Source organism: Sturnira hondurensis, unplaced genomic scaffold (assembly GCF_014824575.4).
Source record: "Sturnira hondurensis isolate 20B ecotype Veracruz unplaced genomic scaffold, ASM1482457v3 Scaffold0014302, whole genome shotgun sequence".
Lineage (NCBI taxonomy): Eukaryota > Metazoa > Chordata > Mammalia > Chiroptera > Phyllostomidae > Sturnira > Sturnira hondurensis.
The window spans coordinates 6,753,401-6,770,385 of NW_028086933.1; the positions used below are offsets into that span (position 1 = coordinate 6,753,401).

The following is a 16,985-nucleotide window of genomic DNA, read 5'->3' on the forward strand; positions in this document are numbered from 1 at the left end:
ATTTTTTTTTTAATAATCCAGTTTTCAAATAGGAATCAGTCGTATCTTGGCCTGGACAAGTGATTCCCCAAACACAAGATGTTTTAAAGAAATGATATATGCCCACTGTCCTGGATTTTATGTGTGATGTTAGAAATAGTAGATGGAGTTTCTGTGACACATTTTTAAAGACCAGATAAACTTTGGCTCCATTTTAGACAAGTGAGAGGGATGTGAATACTTCCGAGTTTAGTGAATCAAGTACTGGAAAGCCACTGCGGCCAGAATAGGGCCCTATTCTCAAGGCACTGCAGTTTTCCTTACGTTTTGAAATCTTTAATATAATAATGAAGAAACCACTGCACGTCTTTTTTTAAAAGATTTTTTGAATTTATTTATCTTTAGAGGGGAAGGGGAAAGGGAGAAAAACATCAATGATCAATGTATGGTTGCCTCTCATATGTTCCCTGCTGGGAACTGGCCTGCAACCCAGGCATGTGCCCTGACTGGGAATCGAACTGTGATCCTCTAGTTCTCAGGCCTGCATTCAATCCACTGAGCTACACCAGCCAGGGCTCACTACACATCTTTTATAATGAACGTCCACTAACCAGATTTCATGCCAAGCTCACACCCCACTCACCACCGTTCTTCCCCTGTTCCCAAGGACACTGCTTTCTTATCAAAACATTCCCCCTGGAAAAACAGGACAGAAAACCAGTCAGTCAGGAATACAAATCAGTCTAGCACTTTAAAACAAAAAAAGAAGCAACCCTTCTTTCTCCTTCAAGGTCCAGCTAGTCAAAGTTTTTTGGGGCAGAGAAGGCTGAGTGCATTGAGGAGGTTTGGTGTGACCCTCCACTCTGTCCCCCTCTGTCCACTCTCTCCACTCTGTCCCCCTCCCTTCTTTGCTCCTGAATAACTGTTAATTACCAGGATGAAAATAGTAAATAAAATACACCGATAAATCAAGGACCAGATCACTCAAGACTTCCTTTAAAAAAAAAGGAAGCATTCTACTATTTTATTTAACCTGTTAATTTCCCCAGTTGATGACATTGAAACCATATCTGTGACCTGTGGCAAGTGACCCAGGATAATACCTGTCATTACAAATGTCTCCTTTTTAACTCTTTTTTTGTAAATTAATTCTGTGTGCTACTTTATAACACATCTGTGTGCTACTTTTATAGCTCATTTCATTGCACCCTCTTCTCTGAAAGTCTTAAAACCCAAGTATTTAAAAATCATCTGAGCCAGTATTTTGATCATCGATTTTTTTTTTACTAAACAACACAATTCTAAGAATCAGATCGTTTCTATATAGTATTTCAAAACTTGCAATAACTTTCCATGCGCACAATAAAATTCAGTGGTTAGACTGACCCCAAGGAAAGGCAAGTTCGGGTTGGAGGATAGTTACTCCCCTGGAATGTGCACGTTGGGATCACAGTCTCTGGGCATCACGCGGACCAGAATTCCCATCCTGGCTCCACCGGGTACCAGGTGTGTGGCCCTAACAGTCAGTCTCTCTAATCTTTAGTTTAAATCCGTGAAGTGAGGATTCCTCATAGGGCCCTAAAGGGGAACAGATGAGTGAATACACGAAGTTCTCAGTGACGTCCGCTGCGTGAGAGGCGCTCCATCGGCGTTTGTCGTAGCCACGGCTGCCGTGGGCGCACGCACTTGTGCAGGACGGCAAGTGGGGCCTGAAACCCTGCTTCTTGCTCCGGCCAAGCTGTGTGCTCTGACACTGGCCTGCGGGACAAGGGGCCACTCTTACCTAGTTTTCTCAAAGCCACTGCCTAGTTGCCACGTCTTGCATCTGCAGGTCCGTATCCATCCCACGTGCGCACCCTTTTCCAAACCACACAGGCACCACGGGGGCTAGCGGCAGCCCTAGTCACCGTAGGCGGTGGTGATTCTCATCCCCTCACCACCACCCACTTGGGAAATAATAAATAAAGAGACCTAGACTTCCAAAATCTGGGCTTCTGCCTCTTGCCCTAGCTAGCTGTTTTCCTATGGTACTCCTTTGCCCTCTGTGTGTTCTCAAATGAATACCTATGAAAGGACTCTGTGTGGAACAGAAGTACCACATACATGTCAGCTGCTATTTAAATTGTCCGTTACTGATCAGGTAACCTTCCTAGTTCATGTATGACTCAATAGGATATGGAATGTCTTCAGGAAAAATTGTGGAAAATAATGTGGCATTAGGATTATTTCTGTCAGCAGCAAGCCCAGAGGTGAGCGCATCGGTGGTTATGCTAATGAAGCAGGTGTGTCAGCAAAGTTCTATTCAAGTCAGAGGCTAGAAAGAGGTGGGGCAGTTGGTCTGGGTGTGAAGAACCCGCTCTGCCCACCAAGGTATCGTGTGACGGGAGCAGCTTTTTTCTTTGACAGAGGCAGGCACTTGTCAGTCCCTCCCTTCTCAGCAGAGTAAAAGATACCGCAAGACAGAACACAGCCATTCTGCTTCCCTCCAAAGCATCGTCTTTAACATGCACCAGATTGAATCCACTTCATCAGTTTCATGAAAAACTTTCATTAAACTCGCGAAGTTCAATTAAACAGGTTTAAAATTGTGCCTCTGAAGTCAGACCCCAAGGGGTGTTTTGTAGTTTGCGGTTATGTGGACCTGGGAGTGCTTATTGGTGGGAGGACCCTCCCTCCTTAGAGACCTGAGTCTAAGAATTGATTGATGAGACAGAGGAATGCCCTAGTCCTGACTGTCCCGTACAGTAGCCACTAGCTCCTTGCGGTTGGTTATCCAGCACCTGAAATGCGGCTTGTACACATTGAAATACGTGTGCTACAAATATAAAATGCATCAGATACAGGAAGATTTAGTGCATCTCCCAAAATAAATACATATGTCATTAATAATTTTTATGTTGGCTACATGTTGAAATAGTAATGTTTTGGAAATACTGGTGTAAATATAATGTATTGATAAAATTAATTTGACTTGTACCTGTTTATTTTTTAGTGTGGCTTATAAGAATATTTACAGTTATATACGTGGCTTGCATTATATTTCTTTTAGACAGTGCTGCTCTAGACAGTGTGCAGACTTTTTTTACACATCTATTAGGTTTTAAGATCAAAATCATCACTGCCTTTGAGGTATCACAAGAAAGCTTTGAGGATACATGAATTATGCTGGGATTTTGAAATCCCAGTCGCTGTTGGAACACAGTGTTGCTAAAGTTCTCCAGACAGTGTTAGAACACTAGGAAAGTATGTTCTCACTTGTCACTCCTTAAATTTCAGATGAGAGCAAATGAGATTTTAAGATACTGCTTTTTAGATGTAGTAACTTTCACTGTTGAGATTGGAGTCAGGAAAGGAGAATTGGTACTTGCAGTATTATGTAAGAGAAACCAAGTCTCCCATGACTATTATCTAACTATATCAAGAATATTTTAGAAACAGAGTTCTCAGCTACAAATTGCTGCTTTGGTTCATTTCCACTGAACCAACTTGTTTTTAATTTATTGGCCATGAGACAAATAGTAATCTATGTTGTTGAGTTAGATTGTGGAAGCATTTGAGAAATGAACAGTGAAATACGTTGCTTTATGCTGTGCACAGCACCATCTGTTGGAGAAATATATTAACAATCTTGAAAATGTCTGCAGAAAAAGGAAACATTGAACTTAGATTAGGATGGTGGTGGGGTGCAAAACAAAAGGCATACCAACAACTATTAATTAAATCATGACATTATACTAGCTTGCTAGCTTTCACAGGGCTCCTTCACTTTGCTTCTTCCGGGAAGCTTCTCTGAAGCCCAGGCTGAGTAAGCCCCGTGTGGCAATGTGCACACAACACCAGGCCCGACTTCGGTAATGAGCAGTTGTGAACTCTGCTCTCTTCCTGGGTGGACTGTAAAGTCCATGAGGGCAGGAGCAGGCTCTGACATCTTGACAGCTTTTATGACTCAGGACAGACAGTAGCTCTTGTCCCAGTGTTATCACTTTGTTGTAATGTGTTAAATGGATGGAGAAATGAATGGTTTGTATCCAGGCCCTCACTTTGGGTGGTAGTAATCCAGAGAAGCAGACCCGAGAGAGAGAGTGACCTTTTAAAGAAAGGGAATGTCACAACCACATGGGGAGAGGAAGTATACACGACAGGAAAAGGACACATAATGATTAAAAATTAGTTTTCTGAAAAATACGTTTAAGATATATGATTGTCAGAAATATATGGCTTGCTAAAACTGGAGAGAAAAACAGACAGGCGTATCATTGTTTCCACACATGCCCCATCCTTAACGCTTCATGCAGTGAGCAAATCTGGAGTGAAGAGGGTCCTGCCTTGGGTGAAGGTGTGAAATAATGCTAATCCAGACCAACTTAAAGCCGATACCAGAACTGAATAAGAATAAGAGTTAAATTACTAAAATTGTAGAGTTGTATGATTTCTTCTCTCTGTGCTGTCCATGCAACTTTCCATGAATCTATAATTATTTTAAACGTTGAAAAAAATGAAAAGATTCCTATTATGTTATTTTGAGGAAAAAGGGTTGAGTTACATCTTCTGAGGTTTTATTTTTCTTGTAACATCTTGGGTGGGCTTGGTACAAAAGTAGCATGTTCTGATGGAGCTGAATTTTAATCGCAAAGAAATGAATGCCTGTAATTTTTCAAATACTTCAGTGAATTGTTACAAGTACTCTTATATTTTGCAGCTTGAGATGAATATTATAGATTTATCTTTTATTTCCTTCATCTCCCCCAATTTATCTGAAATTTAGTTTTCTGTAATTGGCGAAATTTTCCTTGAAAAATGGAATGAAACGAAAATGATAGCAATTCAGATTTATGTGCTTGTAGAGATACAAAACAAGGGCAGTGGAATAGTTTTTTAAACATCCAACCTTGGAACTGCCACAGGTCGGCTGTCTGCCTCTCCTCAGCTGTGTAACCTTGGAAAGACTGTAACCCAGGTTATTCTGTGAATAGAACTGTGCTGTTGGTTTTCTATCGTTTATTTGTCATGTTCACCCAGACAAAACTTTTCTTATACTTATCTCATAGACAAGACATAGGACTCAGAGCTAAGGAACTTGTGCAAGGTCCAGGCCCACTGGCTGGGGAGCTGGGTTTGAACCCAAGGTTCCTGTCTCTCATGGGGTTTCCACAGCCCCAGCAAGCTTGCCCTTTTGAATTCTAACATTCTGAGTTTCCATTTTTTTCCCTGCCCCTCAGTATCAGGTACTCCACTCTTAGAGGAGTCAGCTGAGCAGAGCGTTCTCCTGACCAGAAATTTAACCCTAGATAGGGAACTCACCCTTGAAACCTTGAGGTTATATTGCTTCTGACCAGGTGGCCTTCAGAAGACAGATTTGATACAGAGAAGAGAGTCATGGCCCCATGTGACCATGTCATTGAGACATTTAATCATGGGTGTATAAGAGCAAGGCAAATCTGATCAGGATGGCCATTTGAAAGCTTTAAGAGTAACTTATTTAGTGAGAACACCATTTCAATTCTGTAATTTAGGTTTCATTGTATTATGAGCTCCATCGCCACTCATATTTGTAAAGCATCGTTTAATCCTTATTGCTCTGTGAGCAATCCTTGTTGCTCAGTTGCAGAGAACACTGCCACCTTTTATAGTACAACTAAAGAAACTCAATGAGTTACCAGGTGCTTAATATACTTGTCATTAATCACTGAGGCAAGAAAGCTGTGGAACATCCGCTTCTATTTGTTGTGCAGCAGGAAGTGCCACTGTGACGAGGGCTCTCTGCTCGTAGAGTGGGCCACCAGGAAGTCACGTCACCTTTGGGACCAGGGTATTTGGAAATCCTATCCATGATTCATCTGTCTTATCAACCACCGCCCATGTGCCAGGTAGTCTGCAGATGCTGTGTGAGATAGTGGTTGAAATCCATGTCTGCATGACTTCATTCCCTTCTTCCCAAGCCTGTTTCTAGACCTAGTTCCCAAAGTCAGCTTTAAAGCAGACCAGCAAAGTCAATTTGGGCAAGTCACATGACCTCTCCGAACTTCAGATACCGACTTTGCTGTAATGCTATGTAGGTCAAATAATAGTTGACCTACTAAAAAGTAGACTTCCAGTAAATATAAATTTTAGCCTTCCTCCTGGCCAGAACTACCTATTTTAGAACTCACTTCTGTCTTTTCCCCGTATTTATTTTTTTGTTTTAACTTTACTAGTAACAGATTAAAACGAAAGAAGGGAGGTCCTTTTGTATTCTATGGAATTTAAATTGCCTGAAAGGCCGAAACTCTTAATTTTTATGCCCTTTTCTCCTTTAATTCTGTTGCTGTGGAGTGATTTCATTTTAATGTATCCTTAAAAAACATTTAAAAGTAATATATAGGCTTATTATTGCCTATAAGCTCCTCGTCCTGTATTGAACTATCTTTGAGTTGTTTTTTAATAGGATCCTGTTGTCGTCTTTTTAATACTTCTCATTCTGAATTTGTGAGAACAGGTAGGAGGTGAGAGTCTACTGCGAACTTGCTTCCCAGATGTCACCTGGATTGAATGCTAAAAGCAGATTTTCAGGTCTCACTCCTGGCCGACCAAGTTAGAATTTTCGAAAGAAACCTAGAAACCTGAGGTTTTAGTATGAGGCACGGGTGTTGCTTAGGGTCTGGCCAGTCTGGGCTACACTGTGCTAGGACCTAGTTCTTGGTGGGTACGAATGTGATGCAGGCATCACATTTATGCTGCAGATAATTGTGTTGGGTTTACATGTGCAGGATGGAGGCAAAGCAAAGATAGTTGGTAATTCCTTCTTCTGGCCTAAGTAGTGGAGCATTATTTTTAATCCTTACTTATGAATATGCTTATTGATTTTAATAAGAAAGGGACAAAGAGGCAGAGAGAAAGAAAGAAAAGAGAAGAAAAACATTTATTGGTTGCCTCTTGTATATGCCCCAACCGGAAACTGAGCCTGCAACCTAGATAAGTGCCCTGACTGGAAATCGAACCCGCAGTCTTTTGGTGTACGGGGACAATGCTCAACCAACTGAGCCACCCAGCCAGAGCCTAAGTAATAGAGCATTTTAAAATCTGAATGCATACAGTCCGGAAAAGCACATTGAAGTTATTCCATTTTTACATTATCAGACTTCATCACTATTTGCCTGGAAATCTGACTTCCCTGATACAGTCATCCCCCTCATCCACGGTTTCGATTCCCATGACTTGTTCCCTTTGGCCAGCTGCAGTCCTGAAAGATAAAATGTGAAAATCCAGAAATAAACTCATAAATTTTAACTTGCATGCCATTCTGAGTAGCGTGATAAAGGCTCACGCTGCCCCACCAAGGACATGAATCATCCCTTCGCATGAGCTGTGTGTGCTGTCCACTCCTCAGTCACTTAGTAGCCAGCCGTCTTGCTTCTCAGATTGGTTATCAGAGAGGGAGACCACAATCACCTCAGTTTTATGATGGTATATATTGTTAATTGTTCTATTTTATTATTAGTCATTCTTAATCTCCTACTCTGCCTAATTTATAAGTTAAACTTCATGATAGATAAGTATGACTAGGAAAAGGGTCTTTAAATGTATCCCCCACAGTTAAAGGGAGACTGCCGTATGCCTTTTTAAATGCATCACCGATTTTTGGGGAGAATTTTAGATTCTCATGAGTTTGTAATTCAGCTTGGGTAGCTACCCATTAAGTGAACTAGTTTCTGAGTTATAGACACGCAGACAGGGTAGACTTTATTACGGATTAAAAAGCAGGGCGACTAGGGCCACTTTTTCACATACAATATTTTTTATTTAAATCACTATTAAAAGAATAAAAAATACCAGTTTCTACTACTGCACATATTTTAGAGCAAGATTTTAAATGATTATTTCAGTTATTTGATAGGAAAAGTATGAGTGCTGATTGATTCTTTATTGATTTGGTAGGAAAAATATTAAGTCCCTCATTGATTCCCAGTTGATTTCTTTGTTCAGTGCTATTAATTAAACACCTACAATGGGCCAGACCTCAATATCAAACATCATTTTGTTTAATGTAATTTAACCATGGTAACTATGCATTTTAAGAAAAGAAAATCTAGTTTTAGTACACATTAATAATTCATCAAAATTCTAAGAAGGAAAACCCTGTAAGGTCACCGGTACCGAGGCCATGAGCCAGGGCTTCACAGTAGCTGAGTGTCAACAGCCTTTTCCTCACGCCCTCCTGCGGCTTTACCCAGCTGGGTCCTTAGTGACCTGTTTGCAGACTTGCAGTCATGTCCCTGTTGTCTTCCAGTTTCCATTTTGTAAAGCAGGAACTAGAGGAAAAAATGTGCTGAGTTGAACTTTCTTTAAAACACTTAGAGTCTGTCATTTGTGTATATTATTATATTAATACTAGCACCAAAGTATTATGACCCACGTAATAATGCATGTGTAAAAACATTCATTGTAATTTTCCTCTTTTCCCCTCTCCTAATTTTATATAAATTACATGAATTTACACATAGATATGTAAAGACGTGATTAGTCAATTTTTATATTTTTTGTGACTTTTCCATTTAATATGACATGGAGATTTAATTATTACAATGTGTACTTCTACCTCATTCTTTTTAATAACTGCACAGTATTTCATAGTCTGACTATAACAAGGTTTACTTAACCTCTATCTTATTTATGGCCCATGAGATCTTTTCTCTTCCTTTATTTAAATTCTGTTTCATTCATTATGCTATTACAGTTGTCCCAATTTTACCCCCTTTGCTCCCCTCCACCCAGCACGCCCCACTCCCTCAGGCAATCCCCCCACTATTGTTCATGTCCATGGGTCATGCATATATGTTCTTTGGCTACTCTATTTCCTGTACTCTACATCCCCATGGCTATTCTGTGACTATCTGTTTGTACTTCTTAATCCATTCACCTCTTCACTCATTCTCACCTACCTCCCTCCTATCTGGCAACCATTAAAATGTTCTCCATATCCGTGATTCTATCTCTGTTCTTCTTGTTTGCCTAGTTTGTTTTTTAGATTCAACTGTTTTTTAAAATATTTTATTTATTAATTTTTTAGAGAGAGGGGAAGGGAAGGAGAAAGAGTGGGAGAGAAACATCAGCGCATGGCTGCCTCTCATATGTTCCCTACCGGGGACCTGGCCTGGTCAGGCATGCACCCCGACCAGGAATCGAACCGGCGACCCCTTGCTTCACAGGCCCGTGCTCAATCCACTGAGCCACACCAGCCAGAGCTAAATTCAGCTGTTGATAGATACGTATTTATTGCCTTTTTATTGGTCATAGTTTTGATCTTCTTTTTCTTAAATAGATTTTTTTAACTTTTCATGTAGTAATGGTTTGATGATGATGAACTCCTTTAGTATTTTTTCTTGTCTGGGAAGCTCTTTATCTACCCTTCAGTTTTAAATGATAGCTTTGCTGAGTAGAGCAATCTTGACTGTAGGTCTCTGCTTTTCATAACTTTAAATATTCCTTGCCAAACCCTTCTAGTCTGCAAAGTTTCTTTTGAGGAAACAGCTGACATTCTTATGGGAATTACTCTGTAGGTAACCAACTTCTTTTCTCTTGCTGTTTTTAAGATTCTCTTTCTATCTTTAACCTTTGGCATTTTAATTATGATGTGTCTTGAAATGGGCCTCTGCCTCCATCTTGTTTGGGACTCTCTGTGTTTTCCTGGGCTTCCATGTCTATTTCCTTCACCAAATGAGGGAGTTTTCTTTCCTTATTTTTTCATATAGATTTCCAATTTCTTGCTCTTTCTCTTATTTTTCTGGCTCCCCTTTGATACAAATGTTTGATCTCTTGAAGTAGTCCCAGAGGCTGCTTATGTTTTCCTCACTTTTTTTAAATTCATTTTTCTTCTCATTGTTCTAATTGCTTGTTTTTTGCTTCCTTATATTCTAAATCATGGATTTGGCTCTCGGCTTCATCCTCTCTACTGTTGTTTCCCTGTAAATTGTTCTTTATTTCAACTAGTGTATCCTTCATTTCTGACTGGATCTTTTTTATGCTGTTGAGGTCGTGAATAAGATCCTTGAGTGTCCTTATAACCAGTGTTTTGAACTCTGCATCTGATAGATTGCTTATTTCCATTTTGTGGAGGTAAAAAGCTCTTTTTCTAGAGTTTTGATCTGTTCTTTCATTTGAGCCATGTTTCTTTGTCTTCTTATTTGGGCCTCCCTGTATTTGTTTCTGTGTATTGGGTAGAGCTGCTTTGACTTCAAGTCTTAGTAGCATGGCCTAATATAGTAGGTGCCCTATAGGGTCCAGTGGCACAGCCTCCTCTATCCTCCTTGACTACCCAAACTGGGTACTCAAGGTGCACCCTTTGTGTGGGCTGAGTACACCCTCCTGTTGTAGTTGAGCCTTGGTTGCTGCTGACAGGTCAATGGGAGGGATTTACCCAGGTCAGTCAGCTGCAAGGACTGGCTGTGACCACCAACCACCAATCTCTGCCTTCTGTGGAAGATCATCTGTGCAGGAATAGGGTGGAGGTCTCTGACATGGTCTGTAGCTGCCCACTGCGTATGTAGACTCTGGGGTTTCCTGGATGGTGCAAGGCAAGGTCAGCCCCAACCTCTGTTTTGCCCAGGGCCACCCTGGGTGAGCTATAAAGCAATCTGAGATGGCTGCTCCTTTTGCTGGGTTTGGAGATTCTAGGTGAAGCCAAGCTGTGAATCCAGGCTGTCTGCTGCTAGTGCTGGGCCTGGTGCTCACTGAGGCCAACTGTTGCTTGTTTGAGAGGATTTAGGAAATTGTGAAGCATGAATCAAGGCCAGCCATTCATATGGAAAAGCAGTTTGGGTGGGCCCATATTTGGGTGGGGCAGTCTCGGGCATCTCCCGGGTGGAGCAAAGAGTGTTAGCCAGGTTGATGGAGTTTCAGATATGGCACCAGCTTACAGGCTCTGTGGGGAGAGCATTCAGAAAAGGGACAATGGCCTCTGCTCACCTTGATGCCAGACACTTTACTTCCTCCCTATGTGCCACTGGTGCCTTTCAAGCTGCTACTCCGGTGCTGGAGCTCAGAAGGAGACAGTCTGAGTAGGTGAGTCTCTGTATGGGGTGCTTTGGAGGAACTGCTTTGGACTCCAGAAGTTTCTTCCACTGACTCAATCCTTGCTTCTTTTTGCAACCAGAAGTTGTGGGGATGTATCTTCCTGGAGTGGGGCTAGGACTCCTCGTTCCCGAGAGATCCCTCCTGAATTTGTATCCACCACACCTGGGTGTGGGACCAGCCCATTCTGCGTCAGTGCCCCAACTACTTGTCTGGATGGATGTGGTTCCTTTAATTCTGTGGTTGTCTGACTTCCATTCGACTAGATTTGTGATGGTTCTGAATGATGGTGGTTCTGTTTTTCCGTTGTAATTTTGATGTGTTTGTGGGAAGAGGCAAGCCATATCTGCCTAAACTGCCATCTTGGCTGGAGGTCCCCTTAAAATCTTGTGATAGATCTTGGCGTCATTAGAATTTCAAAGTGACTTTACTCAATGGTTTCACCTCTTCCTCTTGCTTCTTCACATTACCTACTATCCACATCATTTCTTTTCCAACTTATGCATTTTTTCTGGAGTAAAAGAGCCTAACATGCAACTCTCTTAAAGAAGTTATGCTTCTTTTTTTCCTATTTTTATTGTATTTTTAGGAGTGATATTGGTTAATAAAATTATATAGGTTTCAGGTACACAATTCTACAACACATTATCCACATATTGTGTGTTCTCCACATATTGTGTTTTCTCCGCCCCCAGTGAAGCCTCCTTCTACCACCATTTATCCCCCCTAAACCTTCTACCTGCCCCAACCCAAGAAATTATGCTGCTGTTTCTAAACCGATATTTAGGTTTTTTAAATTACATTCTATTGATTTTATTCTCAGGAAAAAAGTTTAAAATATTTTAAGAACACATATAAACAATATAACTTGGTTAAGGAAAGATATCTTTTCTACATTTCATCATGCAGAGGCCTGGGAACCTGAGTAATTCAGGTTCAAGAAGGCAATGAATGTGTGTGATTCTGTTTAATGAATGGTTCATGGACACTCAAATTCCTAAAATTTCCACATTGGTTATTCTTTTGGGTTGAGGCTTATCTATACAATACCTATTAAAATATACATTGAAGGACAATAAGTATGCAAATTTTAATGGTGACAGAAGAGTTGCTAAAAGCTTTGAAGTAAAGTGGTACAACACAGAGGGACCCTGAAGCATTGGCAAATCCCAAAAGATGTCAGAAGTTGATTATGAGTAACAAATCTGTGCTTCTCCATTTGCCACTCATCTGCTGTGTCTGAGATGCGCATGCTCGTTTTATATCTGGGGTGGCATTCATACTTTATCAAAGGTCCTGTAGCATAAGTGTGGCCAGGCTGCCTCCACTGTACAGAGTGGCAATTCTTCCCAACCCTTTGCTGTCACAGTTCCCAGGGGTAATATCAGCGCTCTGTACCTCGGCTCCTCACAGAGAGATGTGCACATACTCACAACACACACACACACACACAGGTAAGAGGTATCCCCCAAAAGATGCCTTACTCTCTCTGGTAGATCCAGACTGATTTTGAGAAAATTTCATACCCACAGGCTACACAGTGTGTTACATGCAGAGTTAGGACCTCTGACTTGTTTGAAAGGTGTGATTTCATAACAGGGTCTTCTTAAATTGCTTGTACCCCATGGAATCTAAAGCCATTTCCAAAGAAGAATGTAATCATGAGTTTGACGCAGAAAAAAAAAATCTACTTAGCTGATGATGATGTACTGCACAGAAATTTAAGCAAACTAACAGAACTTTGTCAGTTGCAGCAGGAGTTACGAACTTGAGGAATCTAGACTTTTAAAAATGAGCCATATTATGGGAAGGGAAATATATCTATTCTTTATGGAAGGAAACATTTAATATACCATTAATTTTCCTTCCTGTTTTTTCATACTAACCTTTTTTTTGCATTGTTTTCACCTTTGTTTTCTTTCACTAGGAATTGAGTATTTAGGCCTGGACAGAGCAGAGAGGACAGATTAGTAACAAAAAGAACCAAAATTCCAAGTCCACTTTTGATCCAGGTGAAATCCAGTTTCTCTCCTAGTTGACAATTAATTTGATGCTCTGATGCCAGATTCCAGTAGTTAATCTGTAAAATGGGAAGATGTCTGACCCAATTGCCTAACCATCCATTTTACCATGTTACAAATTTCTATTTACAGTAAGCCATGATCTCAGCCTTAGGTATGTAATAAAGGAGGCAGGCATCCTCCTAGTGCAGGGAAAGTAGTACAGGTGCTGTACGCATCTGAGATATGAAGAGAGACTTATGTGAGTAGCAAACAACAAAAACTAAAGCACAGCCCTCCCTCCCTGAAGTTTGGGAATTTCTTTATTTTGTCACAGGTAACACTACCCCAGCTATATAAACCCAAAGACAGTGCAGTCTTATTTCCCACCTTCTTCTCAGCTCCAACTCCATTTCTTATCTGGTTACTTGGAAGTAACCAGTGCTAATGTCCTAGAATGTTTCTTCTACCTATTTCTCTTTTTGAAATATTCAAATGTACGGATTACAGTTTCCCCTAAAAAGGGTCATCCTCTGCATGTTCCTCTGCATCTTGCTTCTTGCCTCACTTCACATGCTTCAGGCTGCTCGGTCCTCCCTGCCTGGCCCCTCCTTCCCTCAGATCTCCTCTAATGCCATGTCCTCAGAAAGCAGCTTCCCGATCACCCATTCACCTCTCCTCCCTACCCCTCAGTTCTCTCCCCTCAGTTTATTATTTTCTTCATGTCTGTTTAGTGGCGTGTGTCCCTCCCCACATTAGAATATGATCTCCATGTGAGCAGTGACTTTGGCTTGTTCTTTACTCTATCGGCAGTGCCTGGACCAGTGCCTGCACACTGTAGGTCTTCGGTAAATACCTGGAAAATGGATGAATGGGAATCATCCCATTTACCAGCTGTGGGAATGTCTAGCGTATGGATGAACCACGGCTTATCTAACCATTTCCCTACTGATGGGCATTCAAGCTCTTTCAAGTTTTAGTCATTACCTGTGCTCGTAAGAAAGATGCCAGAAAATGGGATTGCTGGGCCCAAAGACAGGCCCAATTACATTGTCCAAAGATGACTGCCATTTGCATCCCACCTGCAATGGTGAAACCACCTGCATTTCCAGAATTTTCTCAGGGCAAGATTTTATCTGTCTTCCATCTTACAAGAGGTTGATGTTGAGAGCGATCTTTCTTTGTTTAATTGGTATTTCCATGTAAATTATTGTTTGAAGATTTTAATGTATGTTTATTGATCATTTTTCAGCCTCTGTGAATTGCCTGTTTATAGCGTTTACCATTACTCTTGACTTTCTCATTTTTTAAAATCAACTTGTAGTTGCTGTTGGTATTGAAGATATTAATCCTTTACTTGCCAAAGGCGTGTGGCCCATTATCTTCCCCATTCTACCATTCATCTTTCAAGTTTACTAATTTTATCATTTTTATATAGTCAAAACTGCCTTTTTGGCTTTTGGGTTTTCAATTTAGAGTAGAGAAGTTTCTCCTAACCAAGGTTAAAACATATCTTGATTTTCTGTAATATTTCAATGTTTTTAAATAACTAGGTCTCTTGTTCAGCTGGAGTTTTTTATTATATATGATAGTGGTTTAGCTTTGTTCTTCCAAATTTTCAGTTATGTTCAACACCATCTTTTAAGCCACAGATTTGAAGTTTAAATTGGTGGCTTTGATTTAAATATATTCATTTAAATATATAACACACATATATAAAAGGAGATATATATGGACTTACCTGTATACCATGTATGTGTCTATGTAATATGTGGGTATGTATATACATGTATAAATTCGAATCTGCTTCTTAATTCTCTATTACTGTCCCTTGACCTATTTGTGTGTATCTTGTAGTTTTATATATATCTACCTACAACTGTTTTATTATGATATTTCTGGGTAAGTTGTTAAATTTTAAAATATAAATTTTCCCTCACAAGTCTACTTTCTAGACTACTTTTGACAAGTCTCAAATAATTATTATTGCATATGATTTTTAAAAGTTATTTCCATCAAACCTGTCAAAACTGCATAAAATATGGCTTTTGAAAGAAGCATCAGGCTGGATGGGCTGGGCTGGCGTAAGGAGAGGCGAGTGGCAGGGAGCTGGTTCGGAGGTGGTCTCAGTATCTGGGCTTTGACCTTGAGATGTGATGTGCAAAGGAAAGTGAGTCAGAGCTGTTAGGGTGGAGGGCTGAACAAACCCTGTGCAGGAGTGAGGGCTGCCACGGCAGCAGAGGTCCGGGTGGCAGGAAGGAGAGCGGCAGTGTGTCCACATGCACGCGGGCCGACTGTATGTGGGAGGGCCCTTGGTAGAAGACAGAAATTGGTGGTGATGTCACTAATCATTTGGGTCCTTTTAAAATACTAAAAGAGGTTTTTCAATAAAGATCTGGAGCCTTTCAGACATATTTAAGTCCTTGTTCACTCTCTTGTGGGTCCCTACTTTTTTTCTGACTCATTCCTACTTTTGGCAGCTCCTCTAGAGGGAAAATTATGTAAATAATCACAGAATGAGGTGTCCCTTTTTCAAGAGTAGAATTTTTTCCATATATGGTAAAATGCCAGTTTTTTAAGATCTGGTTCCTCTTCAGTAGAAATTTTTTTCTACAAATGCTGTATATGAATAGCTTTATTTTTGCAACGCTTGATGTTATTTCAAAGTCACTGTAGTTTTCTCGTAATCTTAAAAAAAAAACAACTGTTCAGACTACTGACTGTAAGTCATTTTAACTGTCAAAATCACACACCAGCTCGTCTCAAGGTATTGTGGAAACAGGCTTGTTCTCATGGCCTGCTCATTCATTCGTTCTTTCAGAACTTGACAGCCCGGAAGAGCTGGGGAAAAAGCGAATCTGCAGGATCATCACAAAGGACTTCCCGCAGTATTTTGCAGTAGTGTCACGGATTAAGCAGGAGAGCAACCAGATCGGTCCCGAAGGGGGGATTCTGAGCAGCACCACCGTGCCCCTGGTGCAGGCGGCCTTCCCAGAGGGCGCTTTAACCAAGAGAATACGCGTGGGGCTCCAGGTAACATTCGCAAAACCATTCTTTCCCTTGGTACGTGTGTACAGTGTGTTTTTGGCTGTATAAAACTATTACCTGGGTCCCGATGAAAGATCATGTTTTTAAACCACAGGTTATTGGTTTCAGTACACGGGGGACAGAGCACCAGAGGACAAATACTCCGTCAAAGAAATGACCCATATGTGATGTAGTTTAGAGTATGTCACGTCGTAAAAATTAGCAATGGTGAAACTTACAAGCGTGCAAATTTTGGTTTAAGTAAATAGTAAGTGGTAAGTTTTATCTGTCCAGACCAGTTGGAACTTGTTTTGGTTTGAAAGCTGACTGAAAATCTTGGCAAGGATGGTCTCTCATGTATTTATCCATTTCAGTCAGATGGAATAAGTACTTAACCAGTTTTTTTTTTCCTTACTGAATAAGGAAAATAGCCTGAAATAGCTTAATTTGCATTGGTAATTAATACTGTATTTAATGTTTTAACTGAAAGTTCATGTTCTTTTTGGGAGGCTTGCCCCTCATGCCCAGAGAGCTGGGTTGTTCAGAGCTGAGCATCTAAGTCCTAGGAAGGCCTTTGGTAAACACTTAAAGAGACCACCTTACATTCCAGGGGGATGAAGTTCCCTTCAACTCTCTCCCATGGTGAATGTTTTACCAAATAGCAAAGAGACCAAAAGGAAGAAGTTAAGCTTGGTAAACTGGAATTGAAATCTTTTGCAATTATGACTGCCTGAAAAAGCTCGATTTTTACATGGGTGCAAGTTGCCTTTGTAATGTTTTACTGAATGTCCTACATAGGTTTAAAATATATTGGATGTAGTATTTGTTGTCCCTCACTGTGCATTAGATTAGGATGCTTCTCTGCCGTGAGATTGGATTCCCACCCGGTCACACAAGCCCATGCTGTGTGTTACATTGGGAAATACTGGGGAT

The 16,985-nt window shown here is 40.7% G+C and overlaps 1 protein-coding gene across 24 annotated transcripts in view; it reads left to right on the forward strand.

The window, feature by feature from the left end:
* ANK3 (ankyrin 3) overlaps positions 1 to 16,985 on the forward strand; it is a 328,888-nt gene that overhangs the window by 262,673 nt on the left and 49,230 nt on the right. For all 24 annotated transcript variants that reach the window (XM_037062711.1, XM_037062709.1, XM_037062715.1 and 21 more), the window contains one exon: positions 15,847 to 16,058. In XM_037062711.1, coding sequence (XP_036918606.1) covers positions 15,847 to 16,058 — 212 coding nt within the window. The remainder of the gene's footprint in view (positions 1 to 15,846; positions 16,059 to 16,985) is intronic.